The 25,280-nt window shown below is 42.6% G+C and overlaps 1 protein-coding gene across 2 annotated transcripts; it reads left to right on the top strand.

The window, feature by feature from the left end:
• The first annotated feature begins 466 nt into the window (after positions 1-466).
• Positions 467-25,062, top strand: LOC110503975 (uncharacterized). Of its 2 annotated transcripts, XM_021582669.3 has the most exons (19): positions 467-941; positions 3,865-4,117; positions 12,092-12,246; positions 12,744-12,852; positions 13,802-13,868; positions 14,062-14,167; positions 14,675-15,586; positions 15,835-18,918; positions 20,059-20,172; positions 20,308-20,358; positions 22,027-22,121; positions 22,222-22,338; positions 22,599-22,768; positions 22,935-23,037; positions 23,158-23,319; positions 23,606-23,684; positions 23,878-23,986; positions 24,210-24,415; positions 24,527-25,062. In XM_021582669.3, exons 2-19 carry the CDS (start codon positions 4,017-4,019, stop codon positions 24,673-24,675), a joined length of 5,889 nt encoding a protein of 1,962 aa, XP_021438344.3. In that variant the 5' UTR covers positions 467-941; positions 3,865-4,016; the 3' UTR covers positions 24,676-25,062. The 2 variants fall into 2 exon arrangements, with proteins under 2 accessions (XP_021438344.3, XP_036817992.2); XM_036962097.2 differs by lacking the exon at positions 22,222-22,338.
• The last annotated feature ends 218 nt before the right edge of the window (positions 25,063-25,280 follow it).

The following is a 25,280-nucleotide window of genomic DNA, read 5'->3' as shown; positions in this document are numbered from 1 at the left end:
AGCCTCTCCTCAAAACTATTGTATACTTGTATACTTTATCTGAACAAGACTGCCACCCTGTGTCCAATTTCTATACTACACACCTGTGGTTATTATACAGTAATATAGCTTACTGTATATCTGTATATTGCATTTGGATGAAATCTACTTTACTCCAACAGCATGTATGCAATCACTAGCCTCTCCTCAAAACGTATTGTATACTTGTATACTTTATCTGAACAAGACTGCCACCCTGTGTCCAATTTCTATACTACACACCTGTGGTTATTATACAGTAATGTAGCTTACTGTATATCTGTATATTGCATTTGGATGAAATATACTTTACTCCAACAGCATGTATGCAATCACTTGGAGACTATTTACAGTGTTGTTTTATCAACATTCACGTTTGCATTTGTACACGCCAGCCTGTTCAAACAACTGTCTTCCAACAAGCCTCAGGTCTACACTCCTCCTTGACAAACATACTCACCGCTATTATTGCAATAATCATCATGACTTCGTGGGTTGGATCTTGAAGTTAAGAATGTCACAGTTGGCAGGGAATATGCCAGATGGCACGGCTAATAAATTAGCACCTTGTTAGTGTTCCTCGTGTACATACACAATTGTATTTATTCCCATTGTGGCATTGGCACTGTAATAAGATTGTAGTACGATTACATTAACGTTAGCCTAGATACACGTGTGAAAAAAACGATAACACTCGTTTTGTTGGGACAGCTGTCTTTTCAATGATTTTAGCTCATCATACACTTGAAGTTGCTACATTATAGGCTGCTATCGAAGTTGGCCGTTGACATTGAACAGTGAGTGACCAGCAGTCATTATGGGCACTTAACCCGTTTGAGTGAAGCGCATACCTCCCCTGAGTCTGACCCACCTCCCTCCAGTGGATTTCAGAATTTCTCTACAGAGGTAGCTTCCAAAACAAGGTAAAACTTTTTACTTACTATTTTTTGGTTGGTCTGTATTTGTCTGCAAAACGTTACAAAATAAGATATCAACCTACTGTTCTTTCAGATTTTAAACGTTTTATGAGGAAAACATGAGAGCGTTGTGAAGCCTTATCCACAATGACATTTATTCTTGACATAACACAGGCTTTTTATTCGCTGTCAATCCTCACAGTTCAGAAGGTAACACTTGTGAACGAATATGATTACAAGCTGCCTCAAACGTCCTAAGGCTAGACAGAAAATATCATACAATGAATTTAGACTTCAGAGACCTTTGCTGTGTATTCTTTATTATTCTTTATTTAGGCTACTTTTTGGTGGTGTTTTCCATGTCGTGGGCACGTGCAGGTGTACATTTAAAAAAAATATATATAAATAATAGTGATTAAAAAAATATCTTTATAAGGCTGATCTCATTGTTGTCCTATATACAACAAATGTAAATGTATTTTAAAGAGCTTAAGGGCGTCTCTTTCTGAGAAGACATGAGTCGATGCAATTTAATTATCCAATTACACTAATTTAGTTATGAGACAGATTAAGTAGGCAAAAACATCACATTGCACAAAACATTTCCTTTTATAAGTTATCACTGTTGTCTGCTACTTGGCTACTACATATATCTATTTAAAAAAAAAGCCTACCTCTGATTTATAGACAGTTCACACCCACAATATGACATTACAAAATGTCTTACATTGAACTATAATGTGAATAGCTAACATCAATGTCCAAATCACTGAGACAGGACAGAGGTAGCATTCATTATGTGGCTTCCATATTCATGTAACTTTTTATCTGACAACTTTTTAGCTGTATGCTTTTTAGCTGTTTGCCCAACATTTATAAGCCATTTTCACTAACAAGTCTTCACAAGGTTGCTGGTGTTGTATTTGCTGTTGGTAATGAAGGACAAAGTATTCATAACTTCTATCAGAATTGACCTGAAGTCAACAGGAGATCTCTGGTCAACTCGAGTTGTGTAGTATTTAACGTGCAAAAGTTGGCTTTATGGATCAAGGAACATGACTCTGAATATTCAATTGACAGTGAATTCTAGTGTCAACATCAATTTTATTTTACTTTATCATCGAGTTGGCGATAACAATACTCAAATTGTGTCTTTGATTGTAGCCTACTGGGTAGCACAAACTATTAAATGTATTTATAGAGATGTGATTGATTTAAGTAAAGCAGGCAACCCGTCTAAATTCAAACTAAGGGAAGTCAGCAGAATTTAATTGAGAAGGGAAAAAACATTGGAATGAGGGGTTTCAACATGGCATTTAGACAGGCAGCCCAATTCTGATCTTTTTGGTAATTGGTCTTTTGACTAATCAGATCAGCTCTGAAAAAGATCTGATGTGAAAAGATCTGATGTGATTGGTCAAAAGACCAATTAGTGGAAAAAAGATCAGAATTGGGCTGTGTGTGTGAAGGCAGCCAATATGTCAGATCGTTTACACAGGAATAAATCCTTACCTATTTAGGGATTAATTATACCCAGCATAGGTATGGCAAAATTACAGTCATTCTAATTTCAACTGACTGCCAACTCAACATAGTCTTTTGTTTCTCAATGACTGTAAATCATGATTAATCACCTTATTTCACTCACTGTATGTGATTTATTTAACAAGGCGTTGATCTCTCCAGTGTTCAGAAAAAACTAAAGCACATTAATTGAACCACTTTAGTCCAATTCTCCACCCACTGCACATCATCAGAGCTGTTTGTAGTTGAGAGAAAATAATACGGAGTACACTTAGTCCATGTGACCGCAGAGGAAAATCACATCAACTTAAATGAATTACTGTTTGATCCAGCAAGATTTACTGAATTTCTGTTTGATCCAGCATGATTTACTGAATTGCTGTTTGATCCAGCAAGATTTACTGAATTACTGTTTGATCCAGCATGATTTACTGAATTGCTGTTTGATCCAGCATGATTTACTGAATTTCTGTTTGATCCAGCATGATTTACTGAATTGCTGTTTGATCCAGCAAGATTTACTGAATTACTGTTTGATCCAGCATGATTTACTGAATTGCTGTTTGATCCAGCATTATTTATTGAATTAGTGTTTGATCCAGCAAGATTTACTGAATTTCTGTTTGATCCAGCATGATTTACTGAATTTCTGTTTGATCCAGCATGATTTACTGAATTTCTGTTTGATCCAGCATGATTTACTGAATTGCTGTTTGATCCAGCAAGATTTACTGAATTACTGTTTGATCCAGCATGATTTACTGAATTGCTGTTTGATCCAGCATTATTTATTGAATTAGTGTTTGATCCAGCAAGATTTACTGAATTTCTGTTTGATCCAGCATGATTTACTGAATTGCTGTTTGATCCAGCATTATTTATTGAATTAGTGTTTGATCCAGCAAGATTTACTGAATTTCTGTTTGATCCAGCATGATTTACTGAATTGCTGTTTGATCCAGCATGATTTACTGAATTGCTGTTTGATCCAGCATTATTTATTGAATTAGTGTTTGATCCAGCATGATTGACTGAATTAGTGTTTGATCCAGCATGATTGACTGAATTTCTGTTTGATCCAGCATGATTTACTGAATTGCTGTTTGATCCAGCATTATTTATTGAATTAGTGTTTGATCCAGCATGATTGACTGAATTAGTGTTTGATCCAGCATGATTGACTGAATTAGTGTTTGATCCAGCATGCTTTTCTGAATTAATGTTTGATCCTGCTTGATTTACTGAATTACTGTTTGATCCAGCATGATTGACTGAATTAGTGTTTGATCCAGCATGATTGACTGTTCATTTACAGTCTTCACAACATTCTCCATGCAGAGCCTGATCTTGACATGAAGTGAAGAGGTTTATCACCTTACCTTGAATATTCATATCAACTCTGCAGATGCTAGATACCTGAGCAATGCCTCTGGAGCTCTGAGCTTAGAGACAGACGCTGCCCATCACATCCCATCACTGACTGCCTCAACAGGCCACAAGGCCCAACTCCAGGCCCTATCCATACCAGCCTTGGGGAGAGAGAGAACCTGAGTCACCATGATAGACTTGAGCCATCTGACGGAGGAGGAACAGTCGATGATCATGACTGTGCTGAAGAGAGACGAAGAGCTGAAGAAAGCAGAGGAGGAGAGGATCAAGTGAGTTTGTGATAGCCATATTCTCACAGCTCTGAACCATGACTGTGATTAGAGTATTTCCTAGTTTTCACACCTAATTTTTACAGCATTAGTGTTGCCCCACTTAGCATCTCCACCCTCTAGCTGAAATTATAGTTATTGCAGGTTCATGCTCTGTGTATTGCAAGTAAATATGCAATATTTGCAATAATGTTATGTTTTCAATATTGTTTTATTTTTTAGTGCCTATTCATTCCCTTTCATTCTATGAAGACAGTGGGTCTATGTCAACCTCCCCAACCTGTGTGGGAGTGGTAAACAGGCTGGTGAGGTGATGTTTGTCTGCCTGTAATATAATAATAACTCAGCCGGATACAGACACAGCCTACACCACAGAGAGGCTTCAATGTGAGATAAGCAATTCGATTATCACTCCAATTCAACGTTACAGAACCACGTGGGAGAGAAAAATGCAGGCTCGATGGTCCGAAATAGATACTCTCAGAGGTAGAACACAGAGATACACCTCACTGCATTTAACCATGGAATCCTGAGGCACATCCACTACATAAGCAACGTTGTGTTGATGTATACTCAGACATACTTAGAATTTCTTGTCATGTCATTACACATTCAGACGTGTCATCTAAGGACAACTGGGTATCTTAAATGAGCTTCAGTGTTAAGCCTTCTTGTCAAAGCAGTTCCACAGTGAGACAAAAGTTGAGAAACAAAGGCCTATTCATTCTGTAATGGAGTTGGCCAGACAAGTCTATTTCTAACAGTAGAAGACTGGAGACTGACTCTGTATGGTTGACTTGTCTGTGTACAGCCATTGCCTTAGCGTAAAAGGATTAGCGCCAATCATGTGTAATACTGTGCTACCCCCTTTCACATGACCAGGGTTGTTTACATTCTCTTTTCCACCTTCTCCCTCCTTAATCCTCCACCCCCTCCCTCCTCCCTTTTTGCGGACGACTTTGTCAATCATTTTGAAAAGAAGGTTGACGATATCCGCTCCTTATTCACTCAACCTATAGAGTCCACTGGTCCCACTCACACAGAAGTACCCTACACCTTGACCTCTTTCTCCCCTCTCTCTCCAGATGAAATCCAGCGACTAGTGAGGTCAGCGCCCAACAACCTGCCCGCTCGACTCCATCCCTTCCTCCCTTTTCCAGACCATCTCTGGAGAACTTTTCACTTCCCTCATCAACTCATCGTTGACCACTGGCTATGTCCTCTCTGACTTCAAAATGTCCCAAGTGGTTCCCCTCCTCAAGAAACCAACACTCAACTCCTCTGATGTCAAAAACTACAACTGGTATCTCTTTCTTTTCTTTCCAAAACACTTGAGCGTGCTGTCTCTTACCAACTCTCTCGCTATCTCTCTCATAACGATCTTCTTGACTATAACCAGTCAGTCTTCAAGACAGGTAACTCTACCTAGACTGCTCTTCTCTATGTCACAGAGGCTCTCTGCATCACCGAAGCTGATTCTCTCTGTTCTTATCCCCCTAAATCTATCCGCTGCCTTTGACACCGTGAACCATCAGATCCTTTCCACCCTCTCGGGGCTGAGCGTCTCAGGCTATGCACATTCTTGGATTGCATCCTACCTGGCAGGCCGCTCCTACCTGGTGACTTGGAGAGGATCTGTGTCTGCACCACGTACTCTCCCTACTGGTGTCCACCAGGGCTTGGTTCTAGGCCCTCTCCTCTTTTCTCTATACACCAAGTCACTCAGCTACGTCATATCCTCTCACATGGTCTCTCCTATCATTGCTATGAGGATGACACTCAACTATTTTTCTCCTTCCTCCCTTCTAACACCCAGGTGGCGACACGCATCTGCGTGCCTGGCAGATATTTCAGCTTGAATGTCGGCCTACCACCTCAAGCTCAACCTCGACAAGACGGAGTTGCTTTTCCTCCCAGGGAAAGCCTGCCCGCTTAAAGACCTCTCCATCACGGTTGACAACTCCACGGGGTCCCCCTCCCAGAATGCAAAGAACCTTGGCGTGATCCTGGACAACACCCTGTCATTCACTGCAAATATCAAAGCAGTGATTCGCTCTGCAGGTTCATGCTCTACAACATTCATAGAGTACAACCTTTCCTCACAAAGGAAGTGGTGTAGGTCCTAATCCAGAAACTTGTCATCTCCTGTCTGGCCTACTGCAACTCGCTGTTGACTGGGCTCCCCGCTTGTGCCATCAAATCCCTGCAATTTATCCAGAACGCTGCAGCCCACCTGGTGTTCAACCTTCCGAAGTTCTCCCATGTCACCCTGCTCCTCCCCACACTACACTGGCTTCCAGTCAAAGCTTCCATCCACTACAAGACCATGGTACTTGCCTACGGAGCAGCTAGAATAACTGCCCCTCCCCACCTTCAGGCTATGCTCAAACCCTACACCCCAACCTGAGTACTATGTTCTGCCACCTCTGGTCTCTTGGCCCTTCCACCCCTACGGGAGGGCGGCTCCCGCTCAGCCCAGTCCAAGCCTTTCTCTGTCCTGGCACTCCAATGGTGGAACCAGCTTCCCCCTGAAGCTGAGGGCAGCAGGGTCTATCTCCCAAAAACATATGAAACCCTACGTCTTCAAAGAGTATCTTAAATAATCCCACAGCACCCACACTTCTCACCGCAACACCACCCAAATAAAAAAATAAAACATTTGAAAATGGCTTTTCGTGAACTAACACTCACACTTTACCCCCCTCTGACTTTGCTGATAGCTTCTTGATAGAGGAAAATGTACTTACTGTACTACGACTGTGATATGTGGTTGTCCCACCTCGCTATCTTAAAATGAATGCACATGAGTCACTCTGGATAGCGTCTGCTAAATGACTAAAATGTCAAATGCAAAAGGAAAGATGATTCCTAACCCTGCTAGTGGCAAAACCTTTGAGATTCCCAATCATGTGCACTCTTTCTCTTATTGTAACAGAATTATATTTCACAAGAAAGTTTGCAAACAGCAAAGACGCTGTAGCTTTTCAAAGAAGTCAGGTTCATCATCAAGTTCCAGTTTAGCCTTTTCTCTAGTTTGCATATTTAAAAAGTAAACAAATGCTATTAAATATTATTTGATTATAAACCTGATATCACTTCCTTAATCGAATAAAGTGTGTTATATAAACTCAGCAAAAAAAGAAACGTCCCTTTTTCAGGATCCTGTCTTTCAAAGATAATTTGTAAATATCCAAATAATTTCACAGATCTTCATTGTAAAGGGTTTAAACACTGTCTCCCATGCTTTTTCAATGAACCATAAACAATTAATGAACATGCACCTGTGGAAAGGTCGTTAAGACACTAACAGCTTACAGACGGTAGGCAATTAAGGTCACAGTTATGAAAACTTAGGACACTAAAGAGGCCTTTCTACTGACTCTGAAAAACACCAAAAGAAAGATGCCCAGGGTCCCTGCTCATCTGCGTGAACGTACCTTAGGCATGCTGTAAGAAAGCATGAGGACTGAAAAGGCAATAAATTGTACTGTGAGACGCCTAAGACAGCTCCACAGGGAGACAGAATGGACAGCTGATCGTCCTTGCGGTGGCAGACCACATGTAACAACACCTGTACAGGATCGGTACATCCGAACATCACACCTGTGGCACAGGTACAGGATGGCAACAACAACTGTCTGAGTTACACAAGGAATGCACAATCCCTCCATCAGTGCTCTGTCCACAACAGGGTGAGAGAGGCTGGACTGAGTGCTTGTAGGCGGTAAGGCAATAAATAGGCCATAGTGGTGAAGTAATTACAATTTAGCAATTAACACTAAATACAGGTGTGCAAAATAGCAGAAAAAAAATAAAATGGGGATGAGGTAAGTAGTTGGTTGGATGGGCTATTTACTGATGGGCTGTGTACAGCTGCAGTGATCGGTAAGCTGCTCTGACAGCCGATGCTTGAATTTAGTGAGGGAGATATAAGTCTCCAACTTCAGTGATTTTTGCAATTCGTTCCAGTCACTGGCAGCAGAGGAAAGGAAAGGCGGCCAAAGGAGGTGTTGGCTTTGGGAATGACCAGTGAAATATACCTGCTGGAGCGCGTGCTACGGGTGGGTGTTGCTATGGTGACCAGTGAGCTGAGATAAGGCGGAGCTTTACCTAGCAAAGACTTATAGATGACCTAGAGCCAGAAGGTTTGGCGACGAATATGTAGCAAGGACCAGCCAACGAGAGGATACAGGTCGCAATGGTGGGTAGCATATGGTGCTTTGGTGACAAAACGGATGGGACTGTGATAGACTGCATCCAATTTGCTGAGTAGAGTGTTGGAGGCTATTTTGTAAGTGACATCGCCGAAGTCAAGGATCAGCAGGAGAGTCAGTTTTACGAGGGTATGTTTGGCAGCATGAGTGAAGGAGGCTTTGTTGTGAAATAGAAAGCCAATGCTAGATTTAATTTTGGATTGGAGATTCTTAATATGAGTCTGGAAGGAGAGTTTACAGTCTAGCCAGACACCTAGGTATTTATAGTTGTCCACATATTCTAAGTCCGAACCGTCCAGAGTAGTGATGCTAGGCGGGCAGGCAGGTGCGGGCAGCAATCGGTTGAAGAGCATGCATTTAGTTTTACTAGCGTTTTAAGAGCAGTTGGAGGCCATGGAAGGAGTGCTGTTTGGCATTGAAGCTCGTTGGGAGGTTTCTTCACTGACTAGTCACGTTTTGTTCTCACCAGGGGTGATGGTTGGATTCGCGTTTATCATCAAAGGAATGAGCGTTACACGAGGCCTGTACTCTGGAGCGGGATCGATTTGCAGGTGGCGGGTCCGTCATGGTCTGGGGAGGTGTGTCACAGGATCATTGGACTGAGCTTGTTGTCATTGCAGGCAATCTCAACACTGTGCGTTACAGGGAAGACATTCTCCCCCCTCATGTGGTACCCTTCCTGCAGGCTCATCCTGACATGACCCTCCAGCATGACAATGCCACCAGCCATACTGCTCCTTCTGTGCGTGGTTTCCTGCAAGACAGGAATGTCAGTTTTCTGCCATGGCCAGCAAAGAGCCCGGATCTCAATCCCGTTAAGCATGTCTGGGACCTGTTGGATCGGAGGGTGAGAGCTAGGGCCATTCCCCCCAGAAATGTCAGGGAACTTGCAGGTGCCTTGGTGGAAGAGTGGGGTAACATCTCACTGCAAGAACTGGCAAATCTGGTGCAGTCCATGAGAAGGAGATGCACTGCAGTACTTAATGCAGCTGGTGGCCACACCAGATACTGACTGTTACTTTTGATTTTGACCCCACCTTTGTTCAGGGACACATTATTCCATTTCTGTTTGTCACATGTCTGTGGAACTTGTTCAGTTTATGTCTCAGTTGTTGAATCTTATGTTCATACAAATATTTACACATGTTAATTAAGTTTGCTGAAAATAAACGCAGTTGACAGTGAGAGGGCGTTTCTTTTTTTGCTGAGTTTATGATGTGGCATTAGTGAGGAGTTGTGTTCAAACAGATATGCTGCAGCTTCAGGTGGTTGCCTGTGGTGGTATGGCCCTTTTGTTTGCCCAAGGAATTATGTTTCCCTCATAATATGAGAGTAGCTACACAGAACAACCATGAATAGAAACTAGTAATGGTGTCACTGTCTTGGTCAAACTCACTTGTTCACAGGCAATTATTGTATGTACTCTCAGTGCATATCCAGCTCAACAATGTTGTTACAAAGAAAACATATTACTTAATCACCAACAAGGAATTCTAAGGGAAATCATTGTTGAGCCTTCCCTCATTTAACACTGATTGAATGAAATAAGTGGTTTCTCCTCACAAAGAATGTGGAACTATTTGGCACAAGCTCTGTATTGTGTTTCCATGTCTATAGGTTTAGATTGTTAACTCATGTGGTGGTAAATGTACCTTTCCCTGTCAACGTTTAGCCTATAGTGTGTCTCTCAACCAAATCAAATGGTTAGCAGATGTTAATCGAATGTAGCGAAATGCTTATGTTTCTAGTTCTGACCATGCAGTAATATCTAACAAGTAATCTAACAAATTCACAACGGCTACCTTATACACACAAATGTAAAGGGATGAATAAGAGTATGTACATATAAATATATGGATGAGCGATGGCCATGCGGCCTAGGCAAGATGCATTAGATGGTATAGAATACAGTTTATGCAGTTGAAGTCGGAAGTTTACATACACCTTAGCCAAATACATTTAAACTCAGTTTTTCACAATTCTTGACATTTAATCCTAGTACGAATTCCCTGTCTTAGGTCAGTTAGGATCACCACGTTATTTTAAGAATGTGAAATGTCAGAATAATAGCAGAGAGAATGAGTTTCATCTTTTATTTTTTTCATCACATACCCAGTGGGTCAGAAGTTTCCATACACTCAGTATTTGGTAGCATTGCCTTTAAATTGTTTAACTTGGGTCAAACGTTTTGGGTAGCCTTCCACAAGCTTCCCACAATAAGTTGGGTGCATTTTGGCCCATTCCTCCTGACAGATCGGGTGTAACTGAGTCACGTTTGTAGGCCTCCTTGCTCGCACACACTTTTTCAGTTCTGCCCACACATTTTCTATAGGATTGAGGTGAGGGCTTTGTGATGGCCACTCCAATACCTTGACTTTGTTGTCCTTAAGCCATTTTGCCACAACTTTGGAAGTATGCTTGGGGTCATGGTCCATTTGGAAGACCCATTTACAAACAAGTTTTTACTTCCTGACTGATGTCTTGAGATGTTGCTTCAATATATCCTCATCATTTTCCTACCTCATGATGCCATCTATTTTGTGAAGTGCACCAGTCCTTCCTGCAGCAAAGCACCCCTACAACGTGATGCTGCCACCCCCGTGCTTCACAGTTGGGATGGTGTTCTTCGGTTTGCAAGCCTCCCCCTTTTTCCTCCAAACATAACAATGGTCATTATGTTCAAACAGTTCTATTTTTGTTTCATCAGACCAGAGGACATTTCTCCAAAAAGTACGATCTTTGTCCCTATGTGCAGTTGCAAACCGTAGTCTGACTTTTTTAATGGTGGTTTTGGAGCAGTGGCTTCTTCCTTGCTGAGCGGCCTTTCAGGTTATGTCGATATAGGACTCGTTTTACTCTGGCTATAGATACTTTTGTACCTGTTTCCTCCAGCATCTTCACATGGTCCTGTTGTTCTGGGATTGATTTGCACTTTTCGCACCAAAGTACATTCATCTCTAGGAGACAGAACGCGTCTCCTTCCTGAGCGGTATGACGGCAGCTTGTTCCGATGGTGTTTATACTTGCGTACTATTGTTTGTACAGATGAACGTGGTACCTTCAGGCGTTTGGAAATTGCTCCCAATGATGAACCAGACTTGTGGAGGTCTACAATTGTTTTTCTCAGGTCTTGGCTGATTTCTTTTGATTTTCCCATGATGTCAAGCAAAGAGGCACTGAGTTTGAAGGTAGGCCTTGAAATACATCCATATATACACCTCCAATTGACTCAAATGATGTCCATCAGCCTATCAAAAGCTTCTAAAGCTATGACATAATTTTCTGGAATTTTCCAAGCTGTTTAAAGGCACAGTCAACTTAGTGTTTGTAAACTTCTGACCCACTGGAATTGTGATACAGTGAATTATAAGTGAAATAATCTGTCTGTAATCAATTGTTGGAAAAATGACCTGTGTCATGCACAAAGTAGATGTCCTACCCGACTTGCCAAAACTATAGTTTATTAACAAGAAATGTGTGGAGTGGTTGAAAACCTAAGTGTATGTAAACTTCCGACTTCAACTGTACATATGAGATGAGTAATGTAGGATATGTAAACATTATTAAGGTGGCGTTATTTAAAGTGACTAGTGATACATTTATTAAATCCATTTAATTTAATGGCATTGCCTAAAGGTAATTATTCAGAATCACATCCTTGACTGAACTGTGTTCTAGCTATGACCTCTGCTTATGTAATGTGTTTAGTGGGTAACTGTACCGAATACTGTAATGCACCTGTGTGTGTTTTTCCCGTCAGACAGCTGCAGAAAACCAGCGCCCCAGTGGAGAGCAGGCTCAAGTATCTGACAGGAGAGTGGTTTTACGAGGCCAAGTCTCTGAGACACAGGGATAAGATCCATGGCTCCGAAATCATCCTGGCCTCCATGAAGCAGAGGAAAGCAGGTTCTTTAGGTGGGTCAAAAACACTGTTCAAACACTAATTGAGTGCTGCATTCAGTAAGTCATTCTCAGTACACACATACTGCCGTATAATGAAAAAGCTATACATCAGAGTAGAATGTGTACTGAAGAGTGCTACCAAACCACACTGTTTTGAGTTCAAAGTCAGGCCGCAAAGGTACTGTATTTAGTACTAAACGCTTATTGCGTCATGATTGCAAGGTGTCCCGATATCTTTCCAACTGTCCCATTATCTGGTTTTAATGTCCATTCTAGAACGTCCTTCTAACCAATCAGGAACAACTATTCAACAATGCTGTGGTATAAGTAAAGTTTATGATATCGGGTTGGTATGTACAGATCATCAGCAGACATGGGTTTTTGAGTCTTTTTTTGTCTGTCTGTCTGTCTGTCTGTCTGTCTGTCTGTCTGTCTGTCTGTCTGTCTCTCTGTCTCTGTCTCTGTCTCTGTCTCTGTCTCTCTTTCTCTTTCTCTCTCTTTTCTCTCAGATGGGTTTCTGTCCAGACCCAGAGCAGTCAGCGGTAAAGTCTCAGACATCACCCCCCCTCCAAAACCTGCCAGGCTCCTGGTGGCACCAACACGGCCCCAAGAGAACAGGTGATCCAATGCACCCCTCTTTCCTCATCCATCCCTAACCCATTCCTCTCTCTACTGTAACCCATTACTCTACCTAGTCTCATAACCATGCCTTAAGGCTAAGTCAGTATAGCAGTTCATCATGATTGATCAATCATAGTGCTTGCCTGTACAGAGTGAGTGAGATACTCGGGTGTTTGAACAGCTCCTGAGTCCTGTGGTGTGTGTGCGTCTTAGGTGTGTCTCGTGACTCAATTGGAGTCAACATAGGTGGTGCTCACTGTTTGCATGGAATCTGTCTGCTCTGTTATACTTACAGGATGTGGTCTCACAAGGCTAGGAGTCAGTCACTATGGGAATGCTATAAAAAGTGATTATTTTGAGAAGTCGGTAATTCAATTTGATAGGCCTTTAATTTTATGTTTGCCTGTTATTGTACAGATAACATGGCAGTATGATTCTCTGCCCAGTCACTTGTATTTGAATCGGTTCAAGTTCGGGAGGGGGGCTGCCAAGAGTTTGCGTAGGGAGGGGTTTTGGAAGATTTTGGAAATTGTTTCCCGAAAATGTTTAATTCTGATATCTTACACCACTTCCTAAAGTCTATACAAAGTGAAGTCTTGTAGTGAAGCTTGGTGTGTTTGGCATGCTATGCATGAGGTCAAATGGGTTGTGTTTACCTCCCTAACTCCCAGTGGGCATCAGCCAGCTCTCTAGGTGAGTCGGCTCTTCCACAGCCCTGCCTCCCTTTGATGTCACAATTAATCACATGTGAGCAGGCATCAGTTATGCAGGAGGCGTGTTCACTGAACAGCCAGTCACAGAGGTGCTTAGGAATTTCATGAGGAAATGCAAATAGACCACAGATTCCAGTACAGTGTATCCTGGTGCTCTGAGGGCTACTCATTTATAGTATACAACCCCAATTCCTATTCTATTTTGATAGTGGTCATTCTGTCTTTTTTTGCAGCGAAAGCCCCAGTGCATCAGATGCAGAGAAAGAGAGACTAAATTCAGTGGTACGCTCCCCGGGAAGGGTATGTGAGATTTAATTTGCAGAGAATATATGTGAAGCATGAACAGAATAAACAAACAAAGCATTTTCATCTTGTTCTGATTTACTTCTGATTTTCCAATCACCATATGACATATCACGTATGACAGTATTATGAAATATAGATTCATAAACCAATTGCATTTCCTAATCATGTTCTTCTCTTCTCATTCCAGCCAAGGCACAATCCTTTTAATCGAGCATCCCTTATTCTGGAAGTAGAAAAGACAGAAAAACAGTTATCCAATGGAAATCAAGAGGCTGAGAAAGCATCTGAAACGGGTTAGAGTGCAGTGCATACACCTTTTTACACAATCAAGCATTATGCAAACATACAGGTAAATAGAAGAAAAGGAGGTTGAGTCGAATTGAGTAACCTGATCTTTCAGGATGCTATGAGAACCTATGTTGGCTGATTCACAATAGGGATTTACAAATGTAGGATCTTCATTTGGTCATTCTTTTGTTGCTCAGAATGTTCCTGGACTTCAGATGAGCTCCGTGATTTACATAAATTCTGAAAAAACACAATGTTATATTAACAGTATTGCACTTTTCATGGAGCCACCTTTTGGCTAGCTAATAGCATATTCACAATCAAACAAAATTATGGACTAAACGTTCAAATCCTTTTGCTGCGGGATTATTTTAGCTGTGGCAATATAGGTCAAATTATGATCCTACATCTGTAGGAAGTTGATACTGATGTCAACCAGGCCTGTGACAAGGCAAGAACTTATCACAGTAAATAATCATCATCTCCTCCATCATCTCCTCTCACGCACACAGAGCCCTTATCTCCCCTGAAGATTCACATGACAGCAGACTCCACCAGTCACAACTCAGCATGGTCTGCCACCTCCGAAGGGTCCTCTCTAGGATTCAGGCCTGTGCCCAAGAAGAGAACCTTCCTCTCCCGGCGCTCTCAGAGCTCTCTTACAGGCAGTGATGTCTCCGTTCCTGGGCAGCAAGGTCATGTAGCTGGGTCAAAGGTTACCGCCCCTGCCCCTCAGGGAAGTCTCCAACATGGCTCTAGCTGGGGCTCCAACCAGTCCAGCCAGGGGGCATTGGATGTTCAGTCAGAGAAAAGTACTCCATCTTCCATCTGTGAGTTACAGAACAATGCAACTCCAGTTTCTCCCTCTAGTCAGCAACTGAACACTTTGAGTCACCTCTCCCATAAGCCACTGAAGGATTTAACCCTAGTCTCCACCAATACTGAGCTGGAGAGAGAGAAAGAGGCCCATGAGAGAGAGAAGAGAGCAGAGGAGCCCTCAGATAACTCACTGAGGACCCCCTCTCTTCTTAGGGAAACTGAGAGTTCCAAAGTTCCATTGAGGCCCCTGAGTGAGCCAAAGCCTCTCAGACTGTTGGAGCTTAGACCAGTCACACACTCTGATAATGACAGACACACAGATAAATCCTACAGAGGTGGTCAGAAGAGTAGCGATGGTCTCATCCAGAGAGAGTTCGTCAGTATGAGTCCTCCTCAGAGCAGAGAGAGGTCTGATGGTCCATTTTCAGAACCTCTGTCCATACCACTCTCTCCGAGTTCAGAACTAACAGCCCCTTCTCACCACCAGCCTGCTCAGCATGCAGCCTTTCAACTCATTGAGATGCAGGACAAGGAGATGATAAGAACCTGCATTGTGGGCACTGCAAGCAGACAGGAGGACGATAGTCTGCCTCCAAGCACTGTAGGTAAGTCCTAAGACAGAAAGTGAGAATTCATGGAGCCCACACTACAATCTAAAACCAGTGTGAAAATGTATTCAAAGTCATTCAAGTGCTTGGCTTAAGGGTACTGTTGATACAGGAACGTGATCAATCAAAGGAATTCTCCCAAATGATGAAGGATATTACTAGGCCACTGTTGAAATGTCTAACCTTCAGATCTTCAGCTTATTTTGTCATTCATCATAACACTTTCATTAACTTTCTTTTTTCAGAACAATGGATGCATCATGAACTCAAAAACCCTGGGGATAAGCCTGATAAGCATGTTCGTAAAAAACGATTAGGGCACAAACCTGCCTCTAAATTAGCCCCCCGTAGTCCCCAATCCACAGGGGAAGAGGGCGACTCCATATCTAAAGTCTTAGAGTGGTTCAGCCGCAGCACCGACAGCAATGACTGGCTGGAGACTGAAAGTGATCAACCAGACATGGAGGAAGACGTGATTGGCCCTGCGAAAACAGATACAGATGATCGGCCTACCTTTGAGAGCAGGTCTCAGCAGACGGAGGGGAAAGCTCTAGAGATGAAGAGAAAGCTTCTACATGTTGACCCCAGCCTGGATATACAAAGTATTGGAGAAGGAGTGTCAGTGTGTTTAACACCAGATGTAGAGGATGGATCTCAGTCTGAATCCTCTGTGAATCAACCTCCTGACCAGTCACCTCTGAATACAGAAAGATCATACCAGCCCAAGAGACGCATGTCTGAGGCTGAGAGGCTGAGAGCAGCATATAGGAAGGAGTTCAAGCAAGTGATGTTAGATAGAGAAGACGATGTGATATATAGGCAAGAGGATGTGAAGAACGTCAGTGGCCCTCCAGCCAAAGCTACTGGACCACAGGTCACAACACAGGAAGTCAAAGAGAAGGAGGAGGTCCAAGATGAGAACCAACCACCCAAAATCTCCCACCTGAAGTCCTTCTGGGAGAAGGGCAACACCGGGCCCAAGATACTCATCAGCAGATCAATCACTGGCAAAGGACAGCAACAAATGGAGAAAGAGAGAGAACGAGCAGATAAGTCTCATAGAACTGTTCCTGGCCCAGAGTCATACAGTGTGGAGGGGTCGTCCAGGAAGAATCTCGGGGATAGAAAAGAGGATGAACGGTTAAGCCTAGATACTCAACAAAACTCTGCTAGTCAAGATGTGAGAAGTGTTCAGCCGAGTGTTAGCCCTTACAAACAGGAGGTATACACACCCAAACAGAGTGTTGTTATTGCTCCCTCTATAGAGATATGTACACTGCCAACCTGGGATGTTAGCTACACTCATGGGGCTCAAAGTGAAGAGGACGATTTGACATTAACAGAAGAAGATCTCAGAAGATCCCCAATGACAGTAGGCAGAAGAAGCTCAGAGGCAGAAATAGTCTTCCTAACTAGACTCCATCCTCAGCCTGACACGGTGTCCCAGTCCAGACACAGTCCAGAACCTCAGAGATTCTCCCCATCCACACTTAGTCCTCAGCCTGAACTGCTCCTTCAGCCCACAGTTAACCCCCAGCCTGTGAAGCTCTCACCTGCCATACCAAAACCCCAACCTGGCATGCCGTTCAGTCCCAATCCACTGCCTGAACTACTCTTCCAGCCTGCAACCAGCCCAGACTCTAAGAAGTTCCATCAGTCTAGACACAAGGTTGAAAAAGAAAGTGAACCGTTTTCCCTCAAAACTCAGCAGAGCTATGTCAATGAAGAAACAAAGGAGGGTAACGAAATGAAAGAAGATTTTGTGCAGTCATGTGTGTCCAGTAAAAAACAAGACCACACCATTACAGATAAAGGAAATAGCCCACACACTCTGAAGCAGGTTCCCCCTCGACAGGATAGCAAGGCAGACAAGATAAAGCAGCTCAAGTGCTTCTGGGAGCAGGAGAAGAACAGGCCTATATTTTATACAGGTAAATCAAAAGAAGCAGGGGACTCCAGCATGACTCAAATTCCATCATCGGCCCCAGGAAAGCTGAATAAAAGGTTTACCAAGTCTGAGTTTGACCTGAGGTCAATCTGCAACGAATCAGACAGCGACCACAAAGGCGATTCCAACCTTTCCTCTGACAGTAAAAGACAGAATTTCACAGTCTTCACAATGAATCAAAGACTGGAGAATTCGTCCCCAGGTCTTGGAGCAAACCGCTCGCAGTTTAAGAATCTTCGTAACTTCTGGGGTGAGGCCACTTCGAATAGCAGAGGGCCGATCTCTTCTGACAAACCCAAAAGCCTCAAAAAGAAGGAGCCAATGGATGCCCAGAACTCAATGCTTGAGTTAAAGCAATGTGTTGACCCTGATTTCTATAGCAAATCTTCCCCCGGCCGGTCACAAAAGGTCAGTGCAAGACCACCTTTGGATGAGAGCCGGCTTAAGAAAACATCTTCACCTTCTTCACCATCTTCTCCATCTCGCCCTCCATATTTAGTCAGGGGAAACAAAGACCGAGAGCACCAGTCGAGGTCTAAATCGATTGGAGCGGGTTCAGGAGCTATGATTGACACTAAAGTGCACCAGTCAAAGTCTAGATCAGTTGCGGTGGGATCAGGAGCTATGATTGACACTAAAGCCAACTTCTCACCTCAAATCACCGTAGAGTCAGAGCTGCAAAGAGCCCCTGGTGTATCAAGGAGCTCAGAAGAGGACTTCAGCAGAGAGGAAAAGGCCCTGAAGCCCCAAAGCACTGCAGGAAAGGAATCTTGGTCTCACAAAGCTAGAAAAGACAGTTTTGGAAACTCAAGTGGAAGTGGACGTGCAAGTTCCCTTCGGCGTGCCACCAGTATGTTCACGTTAGACATGAATGAGGAGCAGGACCAAACTTCTCTGTTGTACCCTAAAAAGACACTAGATATTAGTCCTTTTCAAGCTAAAAGGACACAGGGTAGACGACAGAGTGCTGACAAGCAAGCACTTCTTGGTTCAAGGAGGTCCTCAAAATCATCAGACGAGTCTGAATCTCTGACACCTCGCGCTCGGGCCTTTGTTCCCAGAGACTACCGCCATTACCTGGGGATCACAGAGAAGACCAGCGTCCACACTGCCCTTGCCCTGGCAGTGAAGGAGCAGAAGGAGGCAGAAGGCCCGTCTGGGGCTGAACTTGACCTGAGTGGTGGGCTTGTCAGATCCAGCACCCTAGTGGGCTCAGAGGAGCGCTACAGCAGGAGGAATAGCAAGATAACCCAGCGCCCCCTGGCCCTCTGGTCAAGCCAGGGCAGCACTGACACAGGACGTGAGTCATCATTCAGTGCGTCTGAGAGAGCATCGAGCAGCACGTCTGAAACTTGGTCTAACTCCAGGATCAGTTCAAACCGTGAGTTTTGATGATCTACTGTATACTGTAACACCCTGTTGTCTTAGTACAAGTGTTATGTAACCTGTGTCATTTCATGAAAATATACCAAATGTATTTGTTTATCTGGGTTCCATGTGAAGTCATCTACTTGTAGATGTTTTTGTAGATGAGGCAGCATCCAGGATGCAGTGTCCTTGGCTATCTTTGTCAGTGTAAATAGAGTGTGTGCAGGGAATCAGCTGCCTGTGTTTCATTTGTGGGTTGAACAATACTCTTTTGTAACTTTATTGACATCACATGGTTGTCTAATAGAGCCAACAGCCAAGTAGCCAAGTGTTGCTTTGTTTGAGTTAAGCATTACAGTTCAGGATAGATCTAGAACATTCTTGAGTCTACTTTTATGAGTGATGATATTTACAATATAGCCAGTAAAACAAATTATTTTTGACAACCTCAAATATATTTTTCTCTTCCATCTTAAAAACTCTAAAGAAGCGTGTAAACAACAGACTACATACACTGAGTGTACAAAACATTATGAAAACCTGCTCTTTCCATGACATAGACTAACCAGGTGAATCCAGATGAAAGCTATGATCCCTTATTCATGTCACTTATTAAATCCACTTCAATTAGTGTAGATGAAGGGAAGGAGACAGGTTAAAAAATGATTGTTAAACCTCGAGACAATTGAGACATGGATTGTATACTTGTACCATTCAGAGGGTGAATCGACAAGATAAAATATTTTTAAGTTCCTTTGAACGGGGTATGGTAGTAGGTGCCAGGTTGCAATGCTGCTGGGTTTTTCACAATCAACAGTTTCCCATCTGTATCAAGAATGGTCCACCACCCAAAGGACATCCAGCCAACTTGACACAACTGTGGGAAGCATTGGAGTCAACATGGGTTAGCATCACTGTGGAACTCTTTAGACAACTTGTAGAGTCCATGCCTAGACAAATTGAGGCTGCACTGAGGGCAAAAGGGGGAGGGAGGGTGCAACTCAATATTAGGAAAGTTAATGTTTTGTACCCTCAGTGTAAATTATCAGTGTAAAGAGGTAATGTTTTTTTAAACACGTCCATGTGTGGTGCTTATTGAAGGCATCTGCATGTACAGTATGAGCAACTCTTTCTCTAATTTCTGATATTTTAGGTGACAATTATGATGAGGATCAGGACCATGTACAGAAGGCATTGAAGAGAGCTCAGGCCCGCCCACGAAATCTGGCCAAAAGTCTTGAGGACATCACAGCATCCATGCCACCACGTGAGAAATGTCCCTTGTCTTCTCAACCACTATACAAGCATTATAGGGGTGCTGTCAGGATGGGTCAGGTACCAGTATTAATGCAGGTTGGGGTGAAAAAGTAATGTTGTCTTTATTTTCCACCATTCCCTACAGGACAAGATAGAAGGCTGGCTCCTCTTGATGACATAAGGCGAAGCAGTGATGGTTAAGATTTGTTTTGTACCTTTCTTAGAAATGTTATTTGCCTTTGGTTCGATATTGGGTTAGACAGTTTATACCAAATATAATGTAGAATACAGGCTTTTTATTAGATGTTGTAGAATGCTAGCATTGTTGGGTAATTCAATAGCTACAGTAAGTGATCTATGATAAGGTTAATCAAATCAAATTGTATTGGTCACATACACATGTTTAGCAGATGTTACTGCGGGTGTAGTGAAATGCTTGTATTTCTAGCGCCAACAGTGCAGTAATATCTTCACAACAATACACACAAACCTAAAAGTAAAATAATGGAATTAAGGATATATAAATATTAGGATGAGCGATGTCGGAGTGGCATAGACTAAAATACAGTAGAATATAATACAGTATATACACATGAGATGAGTAAAGCAAAAATATGTAAACATTATTAAAGTGACTAGTGTTCCATTATTAAAGTGGCCAGTGATTTCAAGTATATGTACAGTTGAAGTCGGAAGTTTACATACACTTTAGCCAAATACATTTAAACTCAGTTTTTCACAATTCCTGTGATTTAAGCCTCATAAAAAGTCTTAGGTCAGTTAGGATCACCACGTTATTTTAAGAATGTGAAATGTCAGAATAATAGCAGAGTGATGTATTTCAGCTTTTATTTCTTTCATCACATTCCCAGTGGGTCAGAAGTTTACATACACTCAATTAGTATTTGGTAGCATTGCCTTTAAATTGTTTAACTTGGGTCAAACGTTTTGGGTAGCCTTCCACAGGCTATATTGTAAACCTTCAGGCGTTTGGAAATTGCTCCCAAGGATGAACCAGACTTGTGGAGGTCTACAATTGTTTTTCTGAGGTCTTGGCTGATTTCTTTAGATTTTCCCATGATGTCAAGCAAAGAGGCACTGAGTTTGAAGGTAGGTCTTGAAATACATCCACATATACACCTCCAATTGACTCAAATGATGTCAATTAGCCTATCAGAAGCTTCTAAAGCCATGACATTATTTTCTGGAATTTTCCAAGCTGTTTAAAGGCACAGTTAACTTAGTGTATGTAAACTTCAGACCCACTGGAATTGTGATACAGTGAAATAATCTGTCTGTAAACAATTGTTGTAAAAATGACTTGGTTCATGCACAAAGTAGATGTCCTAACCGACTTACCAAAACTATAGTTTGTTAACAGGAAATTTGTAGAGTGGTTGAAAAATGAGATTTAATGACTCCAACTTAAGTGTATGTAAACTTCTAACTTCAACTGTATATAGGGCAGCAGCCTCTAAGCTGCAGGGTTACGTAACCGGGTGGAAGCCGCCTAGTGATGGCTATTTAACAGTATGATGGCCTTGAGATAGAAGCTGTTTTTCAGTCTCTCGGTCCCAGCACCTGTACTGACCTCGCCTCCTGGATGATAGCGGGGTGAACAGGCAGTGGCTCAGGTGGTTGTTGTTGTCCTTGATGATCTTTTTGGCCTTGCCCCCGGTGATGCGTTGGGCAGACCGCACCACCCTCTGGAGAGTCCTGCGGTTGTGGGCGGTGCAGTTGCCGTTCCAGGCTGTGATACAACCAGACAGGATGCTCTCAATTGTGCATCTGTAAAAGTTTCTGATGGTTTTAGTACCAAGCCGAACAATTAACCTCTCATACCTCTCTTTATGTCCTCCCTCAGCATCTACCCTCCCCTCTGCCTCCTCATCCCTCTACTCTGACACCGAGCATTTGAAGAAGATGAGCAAGTCTGTTCCCTCGTTCCTGCAAAATGAGGTAAAGTCACTGCAGCTTTATTCCATGTGAGCGCTTTAGGTCAAAGAACACTGTATGTCTGTATGTGCACTGGGCATTCTAGCTCTGCTGTCTGTTTTAGAGCGATGGTAGAGACACTGACTCCGCCTCTGAGGACAGTTACCATGGTGGCAGGCAGAACACGGGCAGATCCATGACTAAACTCAGCAGCTCCTCTGGCATGGCATCTGTGTCCTCTGTATGTTCACTTCACGCATGCCCTGCTAAGACGCAACCACTGTTCACATTCGAAGCATGCACATTTTCTGCCTAACCATTTTCTATTGGCAACTATCATGATTATACAATATTAACAGTCTTATTAAATCTCTTAATTGTCCCGTTATCCACAAATTTGATAGTTTTTCACATCCTGACTTTAATGAGAACTGCCTGCATGGCTATGGTTTTATGTGAACTGTTTAAACGTTTTTAACTCTGTGTGCGTGTGTGTGTTAGCTGAGTGGCAGTGTGATGACAATGTACAGTGGCGACTATGGAGGTGTGGAGGTGCAGGGGAGCATCCAGTTCTCCATCAACTACGTCCAGAAGCTCAGGGAGTTCCACATCTTTGTGGCTCAGTGCCAAGATCTGGCGGCCGTCGACCCGAAGAGGGGCCGCTCTGACCCGTGAGTATAGTACCACTATTACACTAGGCCCCTGATTGGATTCCTTATGGTCCCTAAATGTTGGGAATATATAGCCTTGCTTTCTTATTTACTATTCCATATTTGATTGGACACTGCTGAAATACATGGTACTTTGTGTGTATGATTCTTGTGTTTCTTGTCGTAGGTATGTTAAAAGTTACCTGGTGCCTGACAAAGCCAATCTAGGGAAGAGGAAAACGTCCGTGAAGAAGAAGACTGTCAACCCCATTTTCAACGAGCTCCTCAGAGTAAGAGATTTTCTAAAAACTCTATATGATTTACGTTAAATAGAGTAATGTATCTACACATACATAAGGTCTGACATAAAATGCTTTTAGCAAAACCTCTCTCTCCTGTTCCTTCATCAGTATCGGCTTCGTATGGAGTACCTCCGAACTCAGACCCTCATTCTCTCCGTCTGGCACCATGACACCTTTGGCAGGAACAGTTTTCTGGGCGAAGTTGATGTGGACCTGTCCAAATGGGACTTTAACCACACCCAGATGAACTACTTAGCTCTGAAATCCAGGGTAAGACAACAACACACCTGCTTTGTCGGTGTACTGGTGTCATTCAGCACTGTACTAAAACAATAATACAAAACTGAAATCCATATCTCTGCTTTTGTTATTTATTTAAATGGCTGTGCGTGTTAGTATTGTGTGTTAGTATTGTGTGACATGAAATGTGTATGCCGCTATACACAGTAGGTTGTGGAGGTGTTAGTATGGTTTGGAGTTTGTCCAGTGAGGTGGTGGTTCTATATCGTAAATTGGGGTACTCTCTGTGCTGACTTTCTTCCCCTGGTCTCCTCAGCCCACATCCAGTCTGCAGCCCTCAGATGACAGAGGGGAGATGAAACTGGCCATACGCTTCCTGCCTCAGGTCTCCCACAGTAAGAGTCTATACGCCTCACATGTCTTAACTGTCACCAGTCTCTATAAGCAATTAATTATATAGAAAATGTATATTTTATCAAGAAAATGTGTTGCTTTCGTTAACTAGTTACCTTACATTAAAATATTACTTTTATGCAATAGAAAGCTATTGTACACGTTCACTAAATCATGCTTGATTCTGATCCCTAGGCCTAGGTAAGGACCCCCCCTCTAACAAAGGTGAGGTTCACATTTGGGTGAAAGACTGCAAGAACCTTCCCCTCATCAGAGGGGCCACCATCGACCCATATGTCAAGTGGTACGTACGACACATGCCATAAATAATATCAACATTTGAAATGTATGAATGGCTAAATATGATCAAGGAGAACTACAGTTTCTGGGGAGAACAGAAGATGTGGAGGCCTATCATAAAGACATATTCCCTTCTTAGCCTCGATTTCCAGCCTTTCAAATTTGCTTTGCTCAGGATAGTTGTAGGTTGTATATGTAATAATATTGTAAGACTACCTCCTCCGTAGCTTCGTGCTCCCAGATACGAGCAGAAAGAGTCGTCAGAAGACACGGGTGCTGAGGAGGACGGTGGAGCCGGTGTTTAACCACACCATGGTGTACGACGGCTTCAGACAGGAAGACCTGAAAGAGGCTTGCGTGGAGCTAACCGTGTGGGACCGTGACAAGTTGGCTAGTAACTTCCTGGGCGGTCTAAGACTGGGGCCTGGCACAGGTACTAATGAACTTTTCTATTACATTTTCTAGATTTCTCCATAGAAACACGTTCATTTTATTCAATTGATTACAATGGCTAAGCCTAGATTCTCTCCATCTCTTCATACAGGCAGAAGTTATGGGGCGGTGGTGAATTGGATGGACTCGAATGCTGACGAGGTAGCTCTATGGGAACGAATGATGACCTCTCCAAACGAATGGGTGGAGGATGTGCTGCCACTGAGAATGCTGACCACAGCAAAGACTGTGCTAAAATGAGAACGACTCTGAGAGAAAGTCTTCAACCTGCCACAGTTCAAATAACATTGTTGCTTTTTATATTATGTACTGTGATGTGTAATCTAGATTAATCAAATACATTTTATATTGGAATATATAGGAATGAAGAAGCACTTGTAAAAATCTACTGAACAAGTTGATGATCATATGTCTCTTTAATACATTTATGTTATATTAATGATAATCATACAAGCCAAATATTATGATTATTATCATCAGCCGAAACACACTTATTTTTGGTGTTTAATCCTCAATTACAACAAGTTTACTCACTCCATTATTTATATTTGTTATGACAGAATTTTCCATGACGAGTGTACATCCTAACATTATTAACCACAATTAAAGAATGTGCAATGATGAGTATTCAGTGTTTTGATCATTGATAGTTAGTCCAGAAGATGTGAAAAGTTTTAGTAGCTCCATGGTCTGTCTGTGTGTGGGAGTGGTGTACAGTCTACTCTGTACACATCTCTTCAAACATAACTGCCTGAGTAATGGCCCTCACTACATGTGACTTTGTACATGGTGTGCCAGATCACTTTGGCCAGAAAGCACTAAGCACACTGCATCAGCAGCCCCAC

Source organism: Oncorhynchus mykiss, chromosome 24, assembly GCF_057628025.1.
Source record: "Oncorhynchus mykiss isolate SJ-2025 chromosome 24, ASM5762802v1, whole genome shotgun sequence".
In the NCBI taxonomy this organism is placed as follows: Eukaryota; Metazoa; Chordata; class Actinopteri; order Salmoniformes; family Salmonidae; genus Oncorhynchus; species Oncorhynchus mykiss.
This window is presented reverse-complemented; position numbering and strand designations above follow the sequence as displayed.